At 38.6% G+C, this 25,504-nt stretch overlaps 2 protein-coding genes and 1 long non-coding RNA gene across 3 annotated transcripts; 1 reads left to right on the forward strand and 2 right to left on the reverse strand.

The window, feature by feature from the left end:
• Positions 1-5,703: 5,703 nt before the first annotated feature.
• pcolcea (procollagen C-endopeptidase enhancer a) lies at positions 5,704-13,818 on the forward strand. Its single transcript, XM_077242806.1, has 9 exons — positions 5,704-5,852; positions 8,407-8,515; positions 8,613-8,871; positions 9,617-9,741; positions 11,133-11,269; positions 11,379-11,734; positions 11,821-11,901; positions 12,573-12,743; positions 13,363-13,818. Exons 1-9 carry the CDS (start codon positions 5,764-5,766, stop codon positions 13,491-13,493), a joined length of 1,458 nt encoding a protein of 485 aa, XP_077098921.1. The 5' UTR covers positions 5,704-5,763; the 3' UTR covers positions 13,494-13,818.
• A 3,834-nt stretch (positions 13,819-17,652) lies between these two features.
• LOC143750022 (uncharacterized) lies at positions 17,653-19,500 on the reverse strand. Its single transcript, XR_013207101.1, has 3 exons — positions 19,362-19,500; positions 17,886-17,992; positions 17,653-17,793 (listed from the first exon to the last, which is right to left on the reverse strand). It is a non-coding gene; the product is annotated as an uncharacterized LOC143750022 (long non-coding RNA).
• Positions 19,501-20,753: 1,253 nt separating this feature from the next.
• tmem88a (transmembrane protein 88 a) lies at positions 20,754-25,252 on the reverse strand. The gene is made up of 3 exons (XM_077242813.1): positions 25,121-25,252; positions 22,276-22,685; positions 20,754-21,201 (listed from the first exon to the last, which is right to left on the reverse strand). Exons 2-3 carry the CDS (start codon positions 22,651-22,653, stop codon positions 20,920-20,922), a joined length of 660 nt encoding a protein of 219 aa, XP_077098928.1. The 5' UTR covers positions 22,654-22,685; positions 25,121-25,252; the 3' UTR covers positions 20,754-20,919.
• Positions 25,253-25,504: the final 252 nt, after the last annotated feature.

Below are 25,504 nucleotides of genomic sequence, written 5' to 3' on the forward strand. Positions count from 1 at the left end.
TGGAACATCAACGACATGTCTCCCTAGTACTCCAACGGCTACGTGAATTCTCCCTGTTCCTTAAGGCAGAGAAATGTTCCTTCCACCAAACCTCAGTCGAGTTCCTCGGTTATCAACTCAGTGAAAAAGGAGTAGAGATGGACGATCGCAAGACAAAGGCGATAGCTTCCTGGCCAATCCCACAGACTGTTAAAGAATTGCAAAGGTTCCTTGGATTTGCCAATTTTTACCGGAGGTTCATTCACCAGTTCAGCCTGTTAACTGCCCCTCTAACATCTCTCCTCAAAGGAAAGCCCAAGACACTGCTCTGGACCGGTGAGGCGGATCACGCATTCCAGTCTCTAGAGACAGCGTTCACCACAGCTCCTCTACTCCGACATCCTAATCCTGAGGAAATGTTCATTGTTGAAGTTGATGCCTCCACTACTGGGGTAGGAGCTGTGTTATCCCAGTACTCCAACTCGTCCCCCAAACCTATGCCATGTGCGTTCTTCTCTCACAAGTTATCGCCTGCTGAGGTAAACTATGATATCGGCAATCGGGAACTCCTGGCGGTAAAGCTTGCTCTTGAAGAATGGCGACATTGGTTAGAGGGCGCCAAACACCCATTCCTGGTTCTCACTGACCACAAGAATCTCCAGTACTTAAAGGAAGCAAAGCGAATCAATCCACGCCAGGCCAGATGGGCACTCTTCTTTACTCGATTCCATTTCCAGATCTCCTATCGCCCTGGTTCAAAGAACGTCCGAGCGGATGCTCTGTCTCGTCTCCATGCCCCCGAAACTCACCACGAAGAACCCGAAAATATCTTGCCAGAAAGGATGTTTGTCAATCCCATTCAGTGGGATTTAAACGAGCAACTGATGGAGTTGTCCCGACACCAGCCTAGTCCTCCAGAGTGCCCAACCGGAAAGATTTACGTACCCGATGAATTTCGCATGTCACTAATCTCCTCAGCAGAGGGTATGGAACCAAGCTCACCATCACCTCCAACAAGCCATAAACCGCCACAGTCACTTCGCAGACGCTCATCGTCGCAACGCCCCCGAATACCAACCTGGCCAACTGGTTTGGCTTTCGACCAAGGATATCCGGCTGAGACTACCTTGTCGCAAACTAAGTCCAAGATACATCGGTCCATTTCCCATAACGAGGCAAATTAATCCAGTTACCTACCAGCTCCGTCTGCCAAACCAGTATCGCATCCACCCCTCATTCCATGTCTCCCTTCTGAAGCCCCATCACTCACCTGTTCCAGTTCCCTCTACTGATCTGGCGCAAGATGAGAATCCTCCGGTACTCCCCATTGAAGCAAAATCCATCTTCGCTGTAAGAAGGATCCTGGGGCCTCATTTATAAAACTTTGCGTAGGTTTTGCGTCAGAAGTGGCGTACGGATGAAACATAGGACGTGCATACGCACAGAAATATTCGAATTTATAAAACCGTGCGCACGCACATCCTACGCATTTTTTCCTTAATAAATCCCAATCAATTCTAAATGTAGCGCAGCTTTTGCGGCTTCATGTCACGCCCATAGTTGCCCATAAATAGTCCGTGAAACGCCCACAAGTTAATATTCATAGATTGTGAAATTATGGCAAACATAGAGAGGTAATCAAAAAAACGTAACTTCACTCAATCTGAAGTAGAAGTTATCGTTGGCGAGGTGGAAAAGAGGAGAAAAATGTTGTTTGGAGGGCACAGTGTGGGCATTACTAATGCCAAAAAGGCACTTGAGTGGCAAAAGGTTGCAGACGCTGTAAATGCTGTAGCCTCACAACCTCGGACTGTGGCCGAAATAAAAAAGAAATGGTCAGACATCAAAGTCGAGGCAAAAAAGCGTCTAGCGCTCCATCGCCAGAGTGTGTCTGCCACGGGTGGGGGAAAGGGGACACCGGAGCTGACCCCTCTTGATGAGAGACTGTCGGCAATTATTGGGGAATCCCTATTAAGTGGAGTGGTGACTGAGGCGGAGGGGGACACTGACGCGCCAGATGCACCGGATGACACAGGTAAGTGAAATAAGTCAAATGAATGCAGTCAAGTCACATGTATGTAGGCTACATGATTACAATTTATTCATATAGAACAATCTTTATTTCAGTCGCTGGGTGTTCTAGCTGGGCCAGTGCCAGTGGTTCAGAGGCTGCAGCTGAGCAGCCGTCTGTGCCCAGCGTCTCCACGGCACGTGGCTCTCAACCCTCCAGCAGCGGTCGTGTCCTCACCGATGCAGTCCTTGAAATGCAGAGGGAAGTCATTAACTCAGTCAGAGAGGTGGCAAAGGAGTTGGGTGAAATCAAGACTGTCCTAACTGAAATAAACAGCACAATGAGGGAATTCTTGAATAAATAATATATTTTTTCCACACCTTTTGTTGTTCTTTACAAGCGATGCATCACTTCCAAACGCTGGCGCACAGCAGCAGCATTTGGCTCAAATGCCTGGGGATGGGGTCAGGGTCGGGGCCAACACAGCAATCGGCGTCAGGGGGTAGAGGCACGTTTTTAAGCTGTGCCACATTGTGTAGCACAGCACATACCAGCACGATTTTGGACACCTTTTCAGGAGTGTACAATAACCTCCCTCCAGTGCAGTCGAGGCAGCGCCATCTGCCCTTAAACAGGCCGATGGTGCGCTCCACTATAGCGCAAGCTCGGCTGTGGCACATGTTGTAGTGCCTTTCCTCTGCATTATGTGGATTGAGGAAAGGTGTAAGCAGCCACTGTTTGAGGGGATATCCACTGTCCACTGCAAGGATAGTGAAAGGGTTAAGACTTTGAAGTACAGTAAAATGTCTAGTAATCAAACGTAGCCTACCTAGAAGCCAGCCATCACGCACAGCACCAGCCTCGAGTCTGCGCCCAACACTGCTGTGTCTTAAAATGAATGAGTCATGGGTTGACCCAGGCCACCGAGCTACTACGTTAGTGAGCAACATGTCTGCATCACAAATAATTTGGACATTGATCGAATGGAAATGCTTTCGATTAATGAAAGCATTTTCATTCACATTCGGTGCCCTTATGGCAACATGACTGCAGTCAATAGCACCGATAACGTTTGGGAAACCGTACATAGCTGCAAATTGAGCTTTCTTGTTTGCCTGTTCACCCGCCGTGTATGGAAACTTTATGCACTCATGGGACAAAGCTATTATGCCTTTTAAAACGTCTGGCATTATCCGGCTAAGGGTCGGCTGAGATATGCCTGACCTGTCAGCCAATTCCCTCTGAAAAGTGCCAGTCGCCAGGAATCCTAGTGTTGTTAGGACTTGAAGTGGGACTGGCACGGCATGGTTCCTCCGAGTGCTCCTCTGTAACGCGGGGGCCAAAAGACCGCAGAGGTCCAACAGGACAGCTCGAGGAAGTCGGAACCGGCTCATGAGCCACTCGTCCTCATTTGCCAGCAAATCTTCTTGCTGTCTGAAGATTTGCGTTCACTCCGAATCCTTCCTTTTGCCACATCTTCTAAGAGCGCAAGATCAGCCATTGTGCGTCATTACGCATTGTGATGGGGCATTTTATTTCCATCCATTTAATTGCATCTGACAAGCTACAGATGTTGGTTATAATCTACTTGGAAATGGGAATTAGTTCAGCGCAAATGTAATTTCTTGCAGCTTTCTGAATGGTTGAGACATAGGCTACGTCATACGTTATTTTATCAAAAATAAAACAAACTAAAGGCATATTCATGAATACCATGATTCCGTAGCTGATGAAGACATTTTTAGTATGAAAACAACTTTCCCCAGAGGAAAAATAATACAACTATTTATCTATCTGTCTATAAATCTATCTAGGCTATATATCTCCCTAATTATATATCTATCTGACTGACTATCTAATTGCATCTATATCTGCTCCGCCAGACGGACACATTGGCGAGAATATCAGTTTTGTACATTATTTCGTTCTGTTTACCATCTTATTTATGAGGATGAATTGTATAACATGCCAATATTATTGCAGAACATATTTGACTTTTCTTTTTGGAAATATTAATTTGCATTTCTGTTTCAGATCGATCAAACGGGTGTTCGTGTAGGCTGTTGATTGTAAGACTTGCTTTGTGAAGTCTTCGTGTTATTTATGAGAGGCAGTATTGCCATTTATTTTACACAACGGTCTACAGTTTCACACACTTTCACGTGTTTCTTCCATCTGCCGACGGTGTCGCCATTTCTCATTTCACCCGTTTTTGTGCGTACGCCTGGGTCAGAGCTTGCGTGAAGGACCGCACATTTTCCCGTCAAGTTTGCTTTTTATAAATACCAATTATTGCGTAGAGAGCGGCGTACGCCTTCTTTTGTGCGTGCGCAACGTTTATAAATGAGGCCCCTGGACTCCCGACGTCGGGGTGGTCAACTCGAGTACCTGGTTGACTGGGAGACTTATGGACCAGAGGAGAGGTGTTGGGTACCTCGTAAGGACGTCCTTGATCCCATGCTACTCACTGACTTCCATGAACAACATCCTGAAAAACCTGCTCCTCGACCTCGAGGTAGACCCCCGCGACGTCGGGGTCCTGGGTCCGCTGGCGCGGACGCTGGAGGAGGGGGTAGTGTCAGGAATCAATCAGATTCATACCCATCCACCACTCAAAGATCACTCTCCCCGGAATACTAACCACTCACACCTGTGCACCATCAATTACCTCATCACCCAGCTCTACAAAACACCCATGCACACTTCAGTCTTTGTCAAGCCTCCAACAGGAATAGACCATAACCCTCTGTCTCCTGAAGTCTCCAAGTCAACCTGAAAACCACCACGTAACGTATACTCACCTTTGAAATACTCACCTTTTTATCCTTGTCCCGCTGTTCCCAGAAGTCCTGCCTGGTCCCATGTTCCCCGAGTCCTGGAGATTCGTCTGAGTGTCCCACGTTCCCGCCGAGATCTCCGTGTCCGCTACTGTATCTGAAATAGAAAAGGAGACGTATCAATGAACAGTGTCTGATCACGCCAAGCTAACTAAAGGAGGATCTGCTCACCTGGAATCCGCTCTGCACGTAGTGATCGTCACCGCACCTTCACCTGAACCTTGCCTATTCACCTTGTCACTTGAATCATTGTAAATAAACTCACGTTTGAATTCACTTACCTCCGCCTCTGTGCCTGTATCCTGACAGCAATTACCTTCTTGATTTTATTTTTCCTTAAAATCTGGAAGGCTGCTGAACATACAGACTTCCATTGTATACAGATTTTTGTCCATTCTCAAATGAGAATAGTTACTACCACCAATACCACCTACAACCAACCAACAATATTTGAACTTTTTTAGTAGTTGAGATAATCAAATATGCTAATATCCTAAGGAGGTGTAATTGGAGTACAATTGTTAACGTTTGTATACACAACCTCTTGATCTTTACAGAAGAGCCTCTGGCGCTTCCTGATAGCAGCCTGCAGGTCACACTTAAAACCTGACATCCAGAACAGCATGGATAGCTTCTCTCCAAAGATTAAAATGAGCAGAATGACTTTCATTTTCAATTGCTTCCTTACAGAGTTTGCATTGCATTTCTTTTCTATCCTGCTTTTGTTGATTTTGGCCAGTGAATGAGGCTGATACTGGCTCTAACTCTAACTCTGGCTCTGAACATCTGGCTCTAATTAAAACCTCCCCCCGAATATAGCGTGGCTTTCCCACTCCCTCTACTCTTTCCTCAGCATCCCTCCCTCCATACCCCCTCCTCTCTGTGTCATGTGTCCTGTGGCTGCGTTTGCATGTGTGGATCTCAGTGCTGAGGAATATGGAGCGTTTGGCTGCTGTGTGGAATTTGGGGATTCTTCTATGTCTGAGTTTTGGAGGGTTCTTGTGTCAGACCACCAACTATACCAGGTGAGCGGTATAGGGCTTTGGGTGAGAACAAACTAAGTGTGCATGTCAAGACAGCTCTTTGCTGCTATAAATAACTCTTTTTACAAACCTTTTCTACTGCAGGAGCTGTTTAAATGTTCTAGCTTTTTTAAGGTGTTTATGTCTGGTAGTAAGTGTCATTTTTATACTCTTTATATGCATGGAGTGTGTGTATGAATTCTCGGTAATGATGAATGTATTGATTACAGAGTGATTTAGATAGTAAAGATAGTAAAGGATTGCAGATGGAAGTACTTCGAGTTAGTGTGTTTTTTAAGGTGAAGCAGGTCGCTTTACCCTGCATCAGGTCCAGCGTTCCTTTGCAGGGAGCTTAATTGCTTTTTCTAGAAAACAGATTTACTAAATAATGACTAGACTGAGTAATATGACATCCTTATATGGTCTGGAATTCTGAAAAACTTTGTATGCTATTTAGGCTGTTGGAGTTAAAGAAATAGTTCAGCCAGGAATTAAATTTCTAGTCAACCCATATGACTTTCTGTCTTCACTGGAGAAATTTAGTAGAATGTTTATGCTGCTCTTTTCCATACAATGAAATTAAATAGAAAAAAGGCAAAAAAGTACAAAAAACAAACAAACATGCGGTTCACAATCACGACATAGAACAACATCTAAATTTGAGTCCAATCATGACATCCCTTGCAAAAAAGTATTTTGTTCAAGTGTGCTTCTTTTAAACTAAAAATAAGAAAGTATTCTTTCAGTCTACTTTAAATGAAAAAAGTAGTTATAAATGACTCTTAAAAGTATACTTTTATACACTAAAAAGTGGGCCAATTTAGTCTCAAGTAGTATTGAAGTACACCTAAAAATATACTTCAACTTTACAAAGGTAAACTTATTTTTTTGTAAGGGGTGTGATTAAATCATTTTAATCAAATGGAACACATTTATGTTTTTTGTTGCTTTAGTGTGGAAACCTTTTTTTCAACTCGAACAGACAAATTTACACTAAATGTTAAGGAAAAAAAAGAATTTTAATATATATATATATATATATATATATATATATATATATATATATATATATTAGTTGACAATGCACACATGAATAATTTGCTAATAAAACTGTAGAGATGCATTCAATCCAGTGTTTAATTATGCAAAGTCCTCTAATATGTAAAGAGACTGAAAAAGGACAAAAAGTACCCCAAAAAGACACTGGTGCTTCACAATCATGACACATTTTTTTGTGTGGATCACGAGGCGGCAGGATTAAATGTGAGTGATTTTAATGGAATGCATTTATTTTTAAGAAAAATAATCCATCTAATTGGTTTTCTCATTTATATTAGCCCTATTTTTATTTTCTTGCTAATTTTATCAACAGTAAATATTTGAAAAGGTCACTAAAACGATAACATGCCTTAAATGTTCCCATTCCAGTGTGAAGAGAATCTGTGTCAGACGGGGTCTGTGGGAGTAACTGCATAATGACAGTTTTTTGGTCTGCTTGAGTGCTCTGGCTCTGCACCATTACTTTTCAAAAGAGCTGTGGTTTATTTTGCAGTGTCATAGAATTTAAGTCTATAAACGTTGCTGTAGACGTCTAAACCATTTCTCAACACTTATAAGGGATTTTAAGTTGTCAGTGATCTTAGAAATACTGCCTGCATGTGATGTTGTAAACACTGAATAAAAGTGTCTGCCTCTCTGAAACAGCTTTGAAAAATGTTGCCTGCCAAGCTCATAATTTTAAATATTTAAACTACAGTCAAACTGTTCTTTTGAAAAAAGTTGTTAGCAACACTAACTGGAAGCTTCTGACTGGAGACAATATCTATTTAATGTAACTATCATGATGTAATTTATATCGCTTGTGCATTATTCTGGCTCAAAGGAGTGAATAATTAGGGTGATTATTAAACCTGGACAGATCAATTTACACTAAATGCTAAACAAAAAAAAAATACAAATACATGCTAATTTAAATAACCGAGTTGAATGTAATATGTTGCTCTTAAAATGCAGAAATACTGTACATAAACAATTAATTATTTTTATTATTAAAAGCCTCCTTTTAAAACCTGTTTTCTACATTAGTTTTATGGCTAATTGCATCAACCAGTCAGATTTACTATTTTTGTTATGGGACAATTGTATAAGCACTTTTTAAATTGATTTTGTAAATGTTTCTGTCATTTATCTAGTTTAACTATGCTTCTTATGATCAAAATGAAAGCTTTAAACATTGACATTTTATTTAGCCTATGTAGTGAACAATAATATAATATCGTAAAACGTGTATCTTAATATCTTTTGGTTAGCATAATATTTTCATCCTGGATGTTTGCCATAACTCAAGTTTTTGAGTTGCTGTACTTGTAGGTTCATCTATGTGCATGTGTTTGTACTTTGTGAGATATGTCTTTTGCAATCTATGCCTTGGTCAAGCTTTTGACTCGCCTTCATGATATAAACACTGTGCAATTGTGCAATTTATTGTGCAATATAAACACATTCACATCAGCATTTTATTATAGTCACTCTTTTTCACTCCTCCTCACTCTCTCAGGCCTGTGTTCAACTGTGGCGGTGATCTGGCTGGAGACTCAGGCTTTGTGGGCAGTGAAGGATTCCCATCATTCTACAAACCCAACAGCAAATGTACCTGGTACATCACAGTGAGTTCACTTTGAGTTCACGCTCGAGATTTCTTCGTCATCCTAGGGCTGTATCACAGAGGAAAAGCCTTCAAGTATCTCTGTCCCTTTGTACTAGGTTCCAGAAGGCAATGTGGTCATTCTCACCTTCAAGATTTTTGACCTGGAGGCTGACCCTCTCTGCCGCTACGACTATGTGGATGTGTATAACGGACACTCTTACATGGTGCAGAAGCTCGGACGTTTCTGCGGAACGTTCCGGCCCGGGGCTCTCATCTCCACGTCCAACACCATGATGGTAGAGATGGTATCAGATTCAGAAACAGGAGGGAGAGGGTTCCTGGGTTACTTCAATGGAGGAAAGCCACATGTGGATGGTGAAATTAAACATATTAAAAATTAAACATCAAATGTGTTGCGATCAGTGTTGGGGTAACTGATTACAAGTAATGCGCATTACGTAGTCAGATTAAAAGCAAACGCATTAAAAAGTAACCCATTACTTTATACATTTTCATATTTCCGTAAAAATTCTCTCACTTCTCCATAATGTAATCAGTAAGAAATGTACACTCATATATGCGCTGGAACTGACAAAATGTATAAAAGTAACAAAACACATTACTTTCAACTTTCCATAAGTTGTAATGTTATGAGATCTTTTGTATGGCATACGTAGCTCTAGTAGTCAGGAAATATTCTAAGTGGTCAGCATATAATAATATTCTAAATGTGTTTGAAGATGAAAAATGAAGGTGTGTGTTATATAGGCTAAAGTAATGCATTACTTTGTTTAAATCGTTATGCATTACTTTGTTTAAATCAAGCCTCAGCCAGGTGAGAAAAACATATACTCAATAGAAAAGTAATGCATTACTTCCCATAAAAAGTAACTAAGTAACGTTATTCGTTACTTTTAAGGGAGTAACACAATATTGTGATGCATTAAATAGTAACTCTCCCCAACACTGCTTGCGAATGACTGTGCAGTTCGTTCGGGTTTTTCATTTGCGGACAAATAACTTGACGCTGAAAACGTGTTGTTTTGACTTGACCTTTTGCATATTAGAAGGTAAATGTTTCCAGCCTCAATGGTCTTTCTTTTCTTTTTCTTTATGTCAGAGCATCAGTTTTGTGGCGGGAAGCTCACAAAGTCTCAGGGCACAATCAAAACTCCCAACTGGCCGGAGAAAAATTATCCACCGGGCATCAGCTGTTCCTGGCTTATAACAGTGGAGCCGGAAATGGTCAGGAAAAAAACACAAACCTGTCCTGCAGTGATAGTTTTCAGTTAATCTTTCAATGTGTGCTGTTGTGTGCAATGTCATCCTGTTCATTAAATGATAAGAAATAGGTCTGTTGGGTATGGGGTTCCATTTGTGCCAAAAATTAGTCGACTGCTTAGTCATTTGTACTATACATTTGTCATTGTCAACAGTCATTGCCTAGTTGTTCAGATAAATTAGTATAAGTTGATATGTATGTTCTCTGTTTATGTTGATTTGTTCGGTCGTCCTTACTGTATTGATCCTACTTTTTCAGGTAAATTAGTATGTGTTGATGTGTGTGTACTTTGTTTGTGTCATCTTGCTCTGTCGTCTGGTTCAGTCATCTATCTAGATGTCGTCTTGTTCTATCATCTTAACTGTCGTCTCTTTCTGTCATTTGGTTCTGTCGTCTCTTTCTGTCATCTGGTTCCGTCGTCTTTAAGGGATAGGTTCACCCAAAATTTCACATTTTGTCATACTTACTCACCCTCAAGTTTTTCCAAACCCATATGACTTTCTTTCTTCTGCTGAACACAAAATATATTTTGAAGAATGTTTGAAACCAAACAGTTGTGTGGGGCCACAACTGAAGAACACAAAAGAAGACATTTGAAAGAATTTGGGTAACCAAATAGTTGATGGAACCCATTGACTTCCATTGAGGTCCATCAACTATTTGGTTACGCATATTCTTTCAAATATCTTCTTTTGTGTTTGGAACAACTTGAGGGTGAGTAAGTATGACAAAATGTAGAATTTTGGGGGAACTTTCCCTTTAAGACGACAGAACCAGATGACAGAACAAGACGTCAGTTCAGTAAAGATGACTGAACAAGATGATAGTTCAGTTAAGAACTAACCAAAATGACAGAAAGAGACGACTGTTAAGATGACAGAAAGAGACGACAGAACCAAATTGACATTAAGAGACGACAGTTAAGATGACAGAAAGAGACGACAGAACCAAAATGACAGACAGAGACGACAGTGAAGATGACAGAACCGGACGACAGTTAAGACGACAGAACCAAATGACAGAACCAGATGATATTTAAGACGACAGAACCAAATGAAAGAACCAGATGATATTTAAGACGACAGAACCAAATGATAGAACCAGACGATATTCAAGACGACAGAACCAAATGACAGAAAGAGACGACAGTTAAGATGACAGAACAAGACGACAGAGCAAGATGACATAAACAGAGGACATACACATCAAATAGGCTATAATTTATCTGAACAACTAGGGAATGACTGTTGACAATAACAAATGTATAGTACAAAGCACTAAGCAGTCAACTCATTTTTGGCACAAACGTGACCCCATAGTTTTCAAACATTGACTTAGTTTGTTTGTGTTTCAGGTGATTGAGGTGAAGTTCGATAAGTTTGATTTGGAGTCTGACACGTACTGCCGCTTCGACTATGTGGCGTTCTTTAACGGAGGAGAGAAAGACGATTCGAGGCGCGTCGGAAAATTCTGTGGAGACACTCCACCTCAGTCAGTTATCTCATTCTCTTTCACTGTCATTTTATCATTTATATCATTTCTATGAAAATAAACTACCCCACACATTCATTCATCCCTGTTTTTTGTGTCCCACCTAAAGGAACATTGTTACCAATAGCAATGTGTTATTGGTGCAGTTCGTATCTGACCTTAGCGTCACTTCAGATGGATTCATGGCGTCATACAATAGCATCCCACGTAGCCTCCGTACTCCGACTGCAGGTGGCAATGTTGCGACAGGACCTAGAGTGTCTTCCACACCCACAAAACCCCGTCTCACTCCAGTCAAACAGGAGAAACCTGTTGTATTAACAACAGAAGCAACAACTACAACCATAATCACAACTACTACTACAAAAGCTCCCGAACAGCTAAAGCCTCGACCCAAACCTGTTAGACCCATTGAACCTGTGAGGCCTCCAGTCCGTAAACCAGAGCCAGATAGATCCAGACCCTGTAAGCTGGAAAAGATAACAGTAACAAATTATGATGGTTACAGTTGATCAAACTTGTTAGACAATGTTGAATGCTCTTTTTTTTAGCCACAAACACAAATCCACTGTGCGCAAAGACATGTAAAAGAGATGGAACCATCAAGACCAGCTTCTGTCCTAGTGAATTTGGTAAGTCATTTCATACAACAACCATTAAAAAATACATAAAGCACACAGAGGGAACTTTTACACTAGGCCTACCATTCAAAATATTAATATTGTGAAATATGATTGCAATTTAAAATAACTGTTTTGTATTTGAATATATTCTAAAATATATATGTTATTCCTGTGATGGCAAAGCTGAATTTTCAGCATCATTCATCCAATATTCGGGTGTCACATGACCCTTCAGAAATCATTCTAATATGCTGATTTGCTGCTCAAGAAACTTTTATTTTTATCATTGGGTAAGTGTTGGAAACATTTTAAAACTGTGATCATCAGACAGACAGAACCGATCAACAATTTAAAAGTCTTTACTGTCACATTTGATCAATTTAATGCAATAAAAGTATTCATTTCTTTAAAAACAAAATTCGGAATGGTATAGGCCTACTGTATATGTCTTAAAGGGACAGTTCACCAAAAACAGGAGAACGTTCTACCATCATTTACTCACTCTTTTTTAATTCCTCATTTTGATCTATAATATAATATAATATAATATAATATAATATAATATAATATAATATAATATAATATAATATAATATAATATAATATAATATATAGGTGTTGTAAAGGGCTGAACTATCTATCATTCTATAAGAGCAACCTTTTATTTCTCTCTATTCTCAGTGATCACCGGTACGCTGACAGCATTGACTTCTGGACCTAGAGGAAGTATGCAAGCCACAGTGTCCTTAATTAAGGCCTATAAGACTGGCAGTCTTACAATCACCCAAGCTGGAGAAACTATGTCTGTCAAACTTGTGATGCCCTGTAAGAAATGTCCCTTGCTGCGCAGAGGTATATGGCCACATATGCACAGATAAATACACACCACCAATATGCATTCTTTGGTCTTTATTGCTCATTAGTCTTTAATGGACTACTTGCACAACTACTTCACAAATAGTGAAAAGATTGACATTGAAAAATGACACACAGAATGATTAAAATATTTAGTCCAAATAAATAAATGTTTGTAGTTCGTAGGCTACTGATGTTATTCATCTGTTCTCATACACTTCAGCGTCACGGTCAATAGTTTAGATGAACACTGACACCCTGTGGTGAAATAATGGCGTATTTCTAACACCCGTTGCTTTCTCTGATCGGCTTGGGTTGGTTTAAACCTTCATGTTCCGATAAATTTGGAAAATTCTGCACACTGTAAATACAGACTATACCTTCTCCTGTCAATCAAAATTGCCAAATTTTTTAATCTTATTGCGGACACTCATTTTTGGTGGCGTTTGTTCAACTCATTGACCACAGTAGGCTACATTGAAAGTAAACATAACCGGAAGTAAGTGAGACGTACTATTTCCAAACAGAAGTGCGTCACGAAGCTCAGTGCAAGTGGTCCATTTCTTACAAATCTGCAAATGATCTATTTATTGACAAAAAACTGTCTCTTCACTAGGTCAAAACTACATCCTGATGGGTCAGGTGGACCAGGAAGGCCGTGGTGTTCTCAATCCCGGTAGTTTCACTGCCCTGTACAAAACTCAACTCCAAAAGATGTTGGCCAACATCAACAACCAGCCATGCTGATCGCTCAGACCCATGTTAGCACAAGCAGCCATCGAAGCAAAGACATGAGATGTTATTCAATGCATAAGAAGAGTAATTAGACAATGGCCCAAAACTAGTCTTGATATTAAGAGGTATTTTTTTGTCATTGTAACATAATGCTCAGGAAGTTACACACAAAAAATCTGGACTGTTTTCATTAAACTATGGTGCAATTCAAACTTCAGCTCAGAACTGAATTTTATAAAGCAAGGATATTTTTCGTACAATTCAAAATATACACAGAGATGTCACAAATTATATTTCTAATGTATGATGTCTTCTAATACAGGACTTATATAACACATTAACGCATTGAGACTGTGTTGTTTTATTGGGATGGGCTTTTTCCTTTCACTGAAAGCTGCTTTTGGTCCAGAATACACTGACACAGACTTATGAGCACATTCTAATCTGATGATGTGGTAAAAATAACACTTATCTCTTTCTATTCCTCCTCCCTTCTCTGTTTCTATGTTCAGAATAGCTTACTACCGCATACATTTTATAGCATGGTCATTTTGCTAATTTATTTTATGCATAGAACGCCCAAATTTCCTACAATATTAGCCAAATGTGCTTCAGTGTTGGTTCTGTTCAAGGTACTGTAACTTTTTCAAAATTAACAAGCATAAACAGATCGTTTATGCTTTACTGTATAATTTGCCAGAGGGCTAGCACTAGAGGATCTTAAACTACGATTCGGGACATATCTCAACAGACAGTCTGAAATGTATAGAGGTGCCAGATTGTGCAGTGTTTTATAAACTAATAAAAGAACATTAAAATCAATTACTTGATGAACTGATAACCAATGCAATTCCATTAAAACTGGTGTAATATGCTCTCCTTTAAATTTCATTAGTACTCTGGCTGCTGCATTTTGTATCAATTGCAACTTCGCTATAGAACCCTTAGGTAAGCCAGTGTATATAGCATTACAGTAATCAACATGAGAGAAGATAAAAGCATGAATGAATTCTCTAGCATCATCCAAAGATAAAAAAGGATGTATCTTGGCCATATTTCTTAAATGATAACTTTTGTCACCTGAATAATATGAGACTTAATGGTCACAATAACGACGCCTAGGTTCTTAACTTCCTTTTTAGATTGTAACGATAAGGAGCCCAACCCTGCTTCTATCCTCTCCTGTTCAAGTTTTTGGCCCACAATAAGATTTTCATTTTTTTCTTCATTCAATTTCAACAAGTTTTTGTTCATCCACTTTACAACGCTGGACAGACAGTCAGACAACCTCTCTATTACAACCATGTCTCTGAACACAACTGAAGTGTAATTGTATATCATCAGCATAAAGATAATTCATGTCATATTTCTGAATTATGGTGCCCAAAGGGAGAAAATAAAATTGACCCAAGAATTGATCCTTGTGGAACACCATGTTATATTTCATATGTCTTTGAGATACAGTCGACTAAAAAGTTTTGAACCAATTTAAAACATTACCAGAAACCTACGAGCTACAATGATCAACCATATCGAATGCTGCACTTAGATCCAAGAGGATTAAAAATGATGTATCACCTTTATCTGTATTTAATCTCAGATCATTTGTTACCTTTAATAGTGCTGTTTCCGTATTATGACCTTGTCTGAAACCAGACTGAGCGTAATCTCAAATAGTTTCTCAAATAGAGAAAAGTTGGTCTGGCTACTTTGACGTGTGTATGGTGTGGGAGTGGCATGGGTTAGTTTGTTAGCGAGAAAGGTTGACATGGAGTACCCAAAATCTTGAACGTCCGTTTTTAGAAAAAAACTGAACTAAGGAGAGTCTGCTGGCCAAAAAAGAGAACGTGGGCAGAGCTTGTAATAACAAGAGAATCAATATTGGCTTGGCTTTTTTCGGAGATGACGAGAACTGAGGAATTTGTAAGTGACTTTTGATGCCGTTTTTATTACTCAACAGGAGATTAAGTAGGCCATTTTATAACAGATTAATTGCCATTAGTAGCTCTCTCAGAGTTCATTAAAGTTCATATTCATCCGTACAGTCAGTCACGCAGAGCCAAAGCAGAAACAAAACAAAATGCATGCAGGCTTTGTGGGCAGTGAAGGATTCCCATCATTCTACAAACCCAAAACAGCAAATGTACCTGGTTACATAAAGGCTACAACACTGTGCAAAAAGAAGTACCCCAGTATTAAATAGGCTTTCTATTTCTCTCTCAAGCTAAAATCATGGGTTTGTAGCGTCATCTAGTGTCTGAAATTTGGACTCAAAAACTCAAAAAATTAAATTTATAACTGCAACTCTGCATAAAAATAAAATGTCAGACAGTCAGCTTCATATATGCATCATCCAGTCTTAAGAGAGGTTATAGACTATTATAGGCCTATATCATCACAGACATCAGACGCTTTAGAGACATCCATCAATGTCACTTAGGCCTACTTAAAGCGGATAATAACTTGCAAAGGCACAATGAAGCTAATTCTCATCCTATGTCGAGCAACCAGGGAATTTATATCCTGTCTGCCCTCTGCGTCCCCTGACGACAAAGGGCCACTCTGCCATCTCTTATCGGAACTCTGGGTAATGGTTTTGTGTTTACACTGTGAAATTAAATGTTGGATGTTGCATGAAAGTAAATACCCAGCCAGATAAGTTTAAAGTTTATCCCAGGATTTTGGATTATAAAGAGAACATTTTAGAACCGCCAAAACATCCAAGGTATCTTTAGTCTTGAGTCAATCCATTGCAGATTAAAGGAGAGGATTAAACCAGCAAATAATATAATATTGTGTTTTCATAAATGATAGGATGCAATACAAACAAACAATTACTGAGTAAAGTTCAAATTATATTATAATTTAAAAACACACACACACAGAATTTAACCTGTTGTTGTTTTCTGAGGGCTTTTATTTTGAAGCATTGACCTGACAGGTTAAACAAATCTTACTGTAAATGAAAAGTCAATACACACCTCTCACAAAATCTGTCAAGAGAATGTCAAGGTCATGTTTTAAACGTAAAATTTTAAACAGTTAGGCCTATACTTTAAATGTTTGTTTGCACAATCTTTCTTTTTTTAAACGTTTTGAGTTTGTTTGGTCTGGCTAATCTGCACAGTTAAAGGTAAACAATGTAACTAGATGAGTTCAAAATTAACTACATTTAAATAATGAATCAATACATCATCAATCATGGTTCACTATGCTAAGCCTATTATGAGTATTTATATTTTTCTGTCAGGATGGTTTTGGCGGAAAATTCGTACAACAAAATTTCATTCGTCCGTACGTGTCTCCTTATAATTGTAAAAAGAGAAAAGTTGCTCCTTTGACGCATAGGGTGTGGGAGTAACATTGTCACAACAAGCGAGAGAAAGGTTTATATGCCAGCACGCTAAATCTCAAACCTCGAATAACCCGTTTAAAAAAACGGAGGAGAGTCTTCTGGCAAAAAGAGGTCAACAGAGCTCGTAATGAATGGTAATATATTTATATATAGCTCACAAAGCCTGTCAAGAACATATCCAGGACATTATATTTTGCGTCAAGAGAATAAAGCAATGTCCAAAGAGAATGAATGAAAATGACAAAAAAAAATATATATACAGTATATATATATATATTCACTATAAACTATTTTATTCAAGACTCAATCTCCTTTATCAGAAAACAATAAAACACAATATATAATAATTACTAAACATATATACATTTTATATTAGAATTCCAGTGATTAGTACAAAATGTTATTTTTTTCCTGAACGCAATCATGAACCTCTGAAAAACCCATTTTGTCATCTGAAAAAACAACAGGAAATCATACATTCAGGACCAGATATCATGACAAAATGCACATACATTGTATTCATTTACAACATCCAGCTCATTCCTTGTTTTTTCAGTTCCACATGGCCTGCATCACTCTGTCTCCCCTGAAACATTTCATTTCATTTCAACAGTAAGAACAAGACGGGTGAATTCCAGGTCTGGCAAGAGGGTGGAGGAACCAGAGGAAACACTGTGACATCTTTAATAAATATAAAAGATTTAGTTTAATTACACACGACGAAACGGTCTAGTAGATGCTCATCTACACAGTTCTGGAGTTCAGGTACAAGGCAAGGGATTCTGGGAAAGGAGCCCAGAGGTCAGCAGGTGGCATCGATAATATTGCCATCCATCTGGTGGCGATAAACTACTCGTGCTTTGTGGGAAAAATAGACGGGATGTGTGGCGCTTTCCTCTCCGTCGTAACCCCAGGAGACTGTTGGAGAGAAGCCAGGTTGCACCTCAACAGATGGCACTGTGAATGCAGAGAGAGAGAAAATTTATATTGAGTATTGAAAGAAGGTTTGACTTATATCTTCATTAAGTTTGTTCAACAATGCAACTTGCCAGGCGGAGGAGGGCACAGCCTGCCTTTACCCCGGTCTTTACAGCGCTTGTACCAGGGAAAACACTGCAAGACTTTTTTACCCATGGTTTATACCCAATCTAGAGATCTGGAGAGAGAACATAATGTATAAGATCTGACTGAAGAACATGGAGTTTCAATGCCATTGTGTTTGTTTCTTCAAGCTTATCTCGCTTCTCCGACCGGAACATTAGCCAAGAGGTGAAAGCAGGAGATTGCTAATAATGGCTCAAAGAAACAAAGAACTCATTCATCCTGAGAGGATTAATCCTCAGTCGTGTCTGAGACTTGCACTTTACGATATATATATATATATCTCAGGAGTATTTCCTCTGAGGAGGCCAGGGAGGTAGTGTCTCAAAAAATTGGATGAGAAAATCTACTTTACAAAAATAAAACAAGGCAATCACTCTTGTTTTTCTAAACTGACACTGTCCAACACCAACACATAAAATTCCAGCGCGTCTCTCTTGCCTCCTCTGAGCCCATTGACTTTCAACAGACCCCCTAAAGCGTGCGGTGGGTTTGATGGGGGAAAGTCACGTGAGAGGAGGCAATGCCTCCATCACGCTATTGGATATTATTGAATATTCGTGCGATAAATTCTGCCTCTTGTTTTCGTGTGGGTTCTCGAATCGGCCAGAATAAACAAAATGAGGTTGGTAATGGGAAAACTAATCAAAAAGTAAGTAAACCACTAACCCATTTAAATATCACTGCTTTATGTCACGTCAAAATTAAACTTGAAATGGCCTAAAAACATGACGACTGTGGGGTATTTAATGAGCAATCAAATTGGAGAAATTAAAGATACATCTTCTTCAAACATCCGTTCACAAATAAATTTATATTTTACTGCCTTATTGCTTTATATAATCATATGTAATATATGAATCCCTGACATCAACAGTTATAAACTACCAAGACCCTTTACATTGTAGTCAATGACAGCCTAGAGATACACGAGAAAGAGGCTTTGTCGTTCTGTGAAAGGTATCTTACATAAAACTCTACCGAGGACAGGCTAATCCCTCATTTAAGAAAATCAAACTAGAGCGATTTAGCGCGCGTCGCAGACAAACACACATCACAGATCAAATGAGTGCAAATCGAGATACACATGAGCCCATCATTGAGGGAAACACATTGTTTAGGCTATAACATACAAATTAGTAAAATATAGTAGGCTTCTAAATAATATTAAACTCTTAAAATACTGAGTAGATCTGCATTGTCTATATATAGGCTATATAATTCAAATTTCGGGTAAAAGGATTAAAATGTGCAAGTGGCATATTAGGCTACCGTATTTTATGTAAAATAAGCCTATTATTATGCCAAGCACTTAAACATTTCTGCATACTGCATATGTTAAAAAGTTTTTTTTTTCAAAACACTTTGCCTACGTCACACATTCCAATTAAAGACACTTTAAACAGCACTTGTTCCAAACGTACCTGTAAAGAAACAAAGTGGCGCGCGTCTCATCCAGTGATCTGACTGATTTGCTTCGATTGAAACTCTGGCTCCATGAGATTGTGCTCGTGCTGGTCCCTGCAGGGATAGTGTTAGGGCAGCGAGCAGCGAGCATTCCCGACGGATAATGTCTGATGATGCTGTACTGACTCTTATCTGCCCCTCTGTTCCGTTACCTCGGTTGCGTATTAAAGCTTTGATTGAGCGTGCGCGGAAAGACATGGGAAATTTCCACCGGCAGATCGAGGCTTTAAATAACTAATCCTGAAAGCAACAACAAACGCTTCTGAGCTCAGAAGTGACTGAGTAGGCTACATTTTTTCCCCAGGAAGCTGCCATAACAAACCTTCTTTATAAAGTGCATGCAATAAACTCATCAATTACTTTAATGACATTACCTGTTAGGGATTTTTTTTTGGCCCGTTGTATCTGACAAGGTCCAGTTTTCTGCTTATCACGGAAATTGTAAGAACTCTATTTTTAGGGAGTTATATTATTGTAGCCTAATTAGGCTAGTGCAAAACCGCTGTTAAACGCGGCCCGCGCCTTTTAGCCAATCAGAAAATTTGGAAACGACACCATGTTTTTTCTTTCCAGAATATATATATATATATATATATAATTTTTTTTTTTTGTAATTTTGTTTGGTGCCACAGAAATCATTTACAGCTGCTTTACCAATTAAAAACTAGCTTGCCTCACATTGACCATTTTTGACATATTTTGTATGAATAACATCAACTTTTGCCTTCAAAGAGAAGATTTAGAGTATACTAACAGATTACAAAAATCTTGTTCATCAGTCGGTAAATTGAATAAATCAGAACTGTGGGTTTAAGTAGGCCTCAGGATCCTAGAAAATAGAAATGACTAAATCAATGCACTATAGCTGGTTGTGTATTTACATACTTATATGCATTTTTGTATCAAGTGGTGTTTATTGTATTGTGTTTTATTATTTGATGTGGATGTGTATTGATGTGAGACAGTAAACGCTGTGGGATGCAAGACCATATTTTGGAAGAGATTCCAACCATAAAGTGAAAATTAATTGATTGAATTGAATTCATACATTGATCGTTGGAATGTTTTATTGATTTTATTAGTAGCCTAAGAGGTGTTTGTACAGCAATAAAAAAACATTTTTACAAAGACTTCATAGTTTCTTATTCATGTTAAATGTACGAAAATTCACTAAAATAGGCCCACAAAAATGCAAAAACATGTTACAAAGAAACAACATCAAACATTTGTAAAAAATAGTCCCACCTCTTTTCACCATTGTATAGGTCGAACCAGTTAAAAAATTCTTAAAAAGAGCTAAAAAAAGAAAGAAAAGAGACTGACACTGAATAAATGCACATTTTGTAAAAAAAAAAAAAAAAAAAAAAATCTAATAATATTTTTGACAAATCTGCTGAGAACGTGGCACTGCTTGTATCATCATCTGTTTGGTATTATCTGGGCTCTGTGTGTGACCTATTGCAATGGCTATTCACATTAAATTCACCAGGCACTTCTTTAGGTTTGTCAGGCTGCTCAAACCCACACGCTTCCCTTTCCCTCGCTCTCTCCTGCCCCCTGCTGGCCACAGCAGCCCCCCAGGCCTCGATGACGTGATGCAGGCAGGTTCTTGTAGACGGCCCGGCTGTAGGGGATGAAGCACAGGCCCAGCTGGAGGTGGCGGGCCATCCTGCAATAAGCAGCCAGTGCCAGAACCAGGAGCGGAGCCAGAAGCAGGAACCCCACTACCAGCAAAGCCACACAACCTCCATCGTCCAAGAGATCTGAACAGTAGATGGAAGTACCGTGGCGTTGAACCTTTGGAACAAAACGGGGAGAGTTAATTAGGAAGAAAGAGAGGTAGGGCAAAGTAGTACTGTACAAATTGTGCCTGTAATATATTGTCTGATCAGATAAGAGCATGAATACATTGACCTGCGAATTTACTAAAATAAAAACAACATCCATATGGTAAGGCAGTGGGAGTTGACTGAGACAGCTCAGTTGGAGACAGTTAACTTATCACTGATTCAGTGAACTGATAAGAGAGGATTATGTGTGAGAGTTTATTACCCAGATGTTTTGTGTTAGTTTAGTCATCATTGCTTGGATGACATTAGAGTAATCTAAGATATTTTAATGTCCTTCAAGGGAAGAGAGTTGTGATTTGGCAACCCATTTGGGGTGGAACTGCAGTATATGAGGGCACGTACAGAAAAAAGATTAAAATATAATTATACATATATACAGTACCTTTCAAAAGTTCGGAGTAAGATTATTTTTCAAAGGAATGAACACTTCAAGGATCAAAATACAGTAAAGACATTTATAATGTTACAAAATATTTTTATTTTTAAAATAAACTTTTCTTTTGAACTTTTGTTTATCAAAGGAATTCATTCTGAAATATGAAAGTAAAAATGCATCACAGTTTCCATAAAAATAATATTAAGCAGCACAACAAATTTCAACACTGACTCTTTCTTGAGCAGCAATTATTTCTGAAGGATGTGACAGTGAAGGCTGGAGTAATAATGCTGAAAATTCAGATTTGACATCACAGGAATAAATTGTATTTTAAAAACATTAATATTGAAAACATTATTTTAAATTGTAACAATATTTCACAATATGACCGTTGTACTGTATTTTTGACCAAATAAAAGCAGCCTTGGTAAGCTTTCTAAAACATTAAATAATCTTCATCTTGAACTGTGTAGTTTCTTTTGCTCAAATATTACTTTTTTTTAAAAATAATTTGAACTAACATGCACTGTTGAATCACGTACAGTTAGACTAAGAATGTACATTATAAAAGCAAATAGGATGCATTTTAATTGGATGACTTCAAGACAACATTACTTATACAAACGTAACAACGTAAAAAATTACCGTTGAATGACAGAGGAAGCCAAAAACGACCATGATGAGAGTTGGCAAGAGGATGAGGCCGAAGATAAATGCAGCCAAACCTACGTTGAGCGCGGCGATGACCAGATTCTGTGCTGTAACCAGAACAGAACAGGCCCAACAGTCCAAAGAGCCCCTCAGCTCCAGAGGAGAGTCGTTCACTGCACTGCCTTCTATTGAGTACGGAGGAGGAACCACTACACCTGAGCTGGACAGGAGTACTGGAGTACTGGAGGAGATGGAACCAGTGTGATGGAGACGCGGGTGAGGAGATTCGGGCTCCCCCCGATCCGTGGGGGACTGCAGAGAGGCGGGTTTCTCCAAGGAACCATTACGGGAAAGACTCATTTTGCCGTTCATCACTCTGTCAGGTATGATAGTCCAGTTTTTGTCTAGATAGATAGATATATATATTAAGGACTATAGGTTAATAGTGGTACAGTAATGGCTAAAATGGCCACAAACAATGAAATGACTATTAAGGATATCAATATCAAATTATATTTTTGTAACATCTAGGCCTGGTTTCACAGACAGGGTTTAGATTAAGCCAGGATTAGGCCTTAGTTCAATTAGGGCATTTAAATAGCTTTTACAAACGTGCCCAAAAAATTACTAGTGGGAATGTTGAGACAAAACAATGGCTTGCTTTCAGTTAAAACAGCTCAAACAAGCATTTTTAGTCTGGTACTAGGCTTAAGCCTTGTCTGTGAAACTGAGAGAATGTTGTAGGCCTATGTTGTGCGACAAATGTTTATGTTGTTGTACCCATGTCATTATACACATTGTGTCCTCATAAACCATATATACAAGAAGACACAGGCACAGGCACAGACAGACACACACACTATAAAAAAAGCAAAAATCAAGTTTAGTGAGACTTACACATTGAAAGTAAATGGGGCAGGTTTTTGAGCGATTTAAAAGCAGTAATGTGTAGCTGGTAATTTTATGAAAGCAATTTAATTTTTCTGTTAAAACTTATTATTTCAGCTGTAAAGCTGTTTAGATAATTTTTACAGTCGTTTTAGGGTTTATTGTGTTGCCTTGTCACGGCGGTGCGGTGCCTGTGAAGTTGTGAAACTGGATATAACTTTACACAGAAATGGTTAGTATGTGATTAGGCCAGGACTAGGCCTTTTATAAACGTGCCCTGCAAAAAAAACATTACTGGTGTGCATCTGGAGATATAAGATATGTCAGTGCAAGTTGTTTTCTGTTAAACGGCTCAAACATGCATTTTAGTCTAGGACTAGCTTAAGCATTGTCTGTGAAACAAGGGGATAATGTTTATGTCCTGTGTCTAAACTATTGAACATTTTTGCTCTATTTTATTAAAAATAAGGGAGGGACAAGTGAAAATGAATCTTTATTGGGTGCTTTTTTTTTTTTGAAGTGCTGTCAATGAAAAATATTCCTTTAAAGGTGATTTTCTTGGTGGAAACCTTTTAAAAAGTTTGGATTGTATTTCTCAAAAAACGTTCTGGTGAAATGTAAAGAAAGTAAATGATGATAACTAATACTGAAGATCAGGAAATTAAGCCGCTGACCCCACCCTGATCTCCAGGATACCAAAAAATACAGAACAATAACTTAGGAACGGGCTCATCAGGAAACCCTGAATGCTGACTATAGATCACAAATCCTACAAAACAGCGGAATGCCAAAAGAGCAACATCCTTAAAAGAAACAGTCAAAAAGAGCCCTTAACAGCTTGTTACAGGTTCACAACGATCACTTGAGCAAGTGAATGTCAGGATAATATAAATTTTCCCTTGATTTATGCTGTTTAGTCCTTTTGATCAAAAATACGCATTGAGTAGTAGTAGCATTGATGACAGATGTTAGAGACAGATGTTGTTCATTTGGAGTGGGCCCAATTTTTAGTGAATACAAGTATGATATCACTCTGCCATTAATAGTTCAGATGTTATCGAGACCTTGATTTAAAAAGCTTTCCCACACAATCACCTTTACATCACTTGTGTTTTTATTAAGTGACAATATTACCGAAAGACTCTACAGTTATATTCTTTATATTTATTAATTCTGCAAAAGGTATTAATCAAACTGATGGTGGGAAGTTATTTTAATATTTTATTTATCATTTATTGATGTATTTTGTGTTAGTAGTAAAATGTTTTATTTATATTTTATTTTTAGAAGTGATTTTAGTGGAACAATTTGTACATTTGCCATATTAAATCACCACCACGACTATTCTTACATTCTGATTCAGGGTTCGGAATATCAGGAAATTCCACAAAATACATCAAGGGGAATTTGACAGGACATAGACCGTCTTTAGGGAATTAAAGTCAATAGATATGCCAGGAAAAAAGAACAGCATAAACTATGAATTGGATTTTTTTTATTTTATAATTGAAAACACTTTTTAGATTGAGACTACATTGTTATAGTACCCCCCCCCCCCCCCCCCCCCCCCACACACACACTTTGTATAAAAGCGGCTGCTAAATTATTAAATATAAATGTAAATATTTAACATGGCTCCAAGATACCAGGTCTTAATGCATAATACTGAAAGACCTTTATGTTCTATTTATCCAAAGCCTGAATGATAAAAAAATTCACATTATATATTTGCATATTTAAATATGCAAACAGAAATAAACATTTAAATCATATATATTAAAATACGGCGCATAAAAAAATCATGAAACAGTGCTATTTGCTTAAGTTCAAAAACAATTCAAAGCCCCATTTCTAAAATACATAGTTTTTTTAAAAAGCATGTGCATTTAAAATATGCTTAAAAATCATGAAACAGTGCTATTCGCTCAAGTCCAAAATATTCTATACTTACATTAGTGTAATAGAGTAGGCTGTCCGTTCCCTCAAAAACCAACTTTTCCCTTTACTTATAATTTTATTTCCTCAACGAAACAGACAAATCCTTCAAAGACTGGATGAGACGACTATATAGGTCTATGATATTTATTATACGTTATATTTATCTAGTTTTCATGTCCGCCTGTAGTATCTCCACTGGCTCTGTGTGAATCTGACCTCCGTGGAACAGTCACTCCTCTATTTCAGCCTTTTCTCTTCCTCCTTTCCCGCACTGCTTTTTCCTTCCTTTGACGAAGATGTCCTGCCTTGGTAATTCAGTTATATCTCTCCACTCCCACTTCTCTTTTTGGCCCCACACTGCTCTGGCTGGGGCATTTTGGGGTGGTGGTGGGGGAGG

The sequence above is a fragment of the Siphateles boraxobius genome, unplaced genomic scaffold (assembly GCF_051911475.1).
Source record: "Siphateles boraxobius isolate OS27281-9 unplaced genomic scaffold, OSU_SipBor_1 25, whole genome shotgun sequence".
NCBI classification, from domain to species: Eukaryota; Metazoa; Chordata; class Actinopteri; order Cypriniformes; family Leuciscidae; genus Siphateles; species Siphateles boraxobius.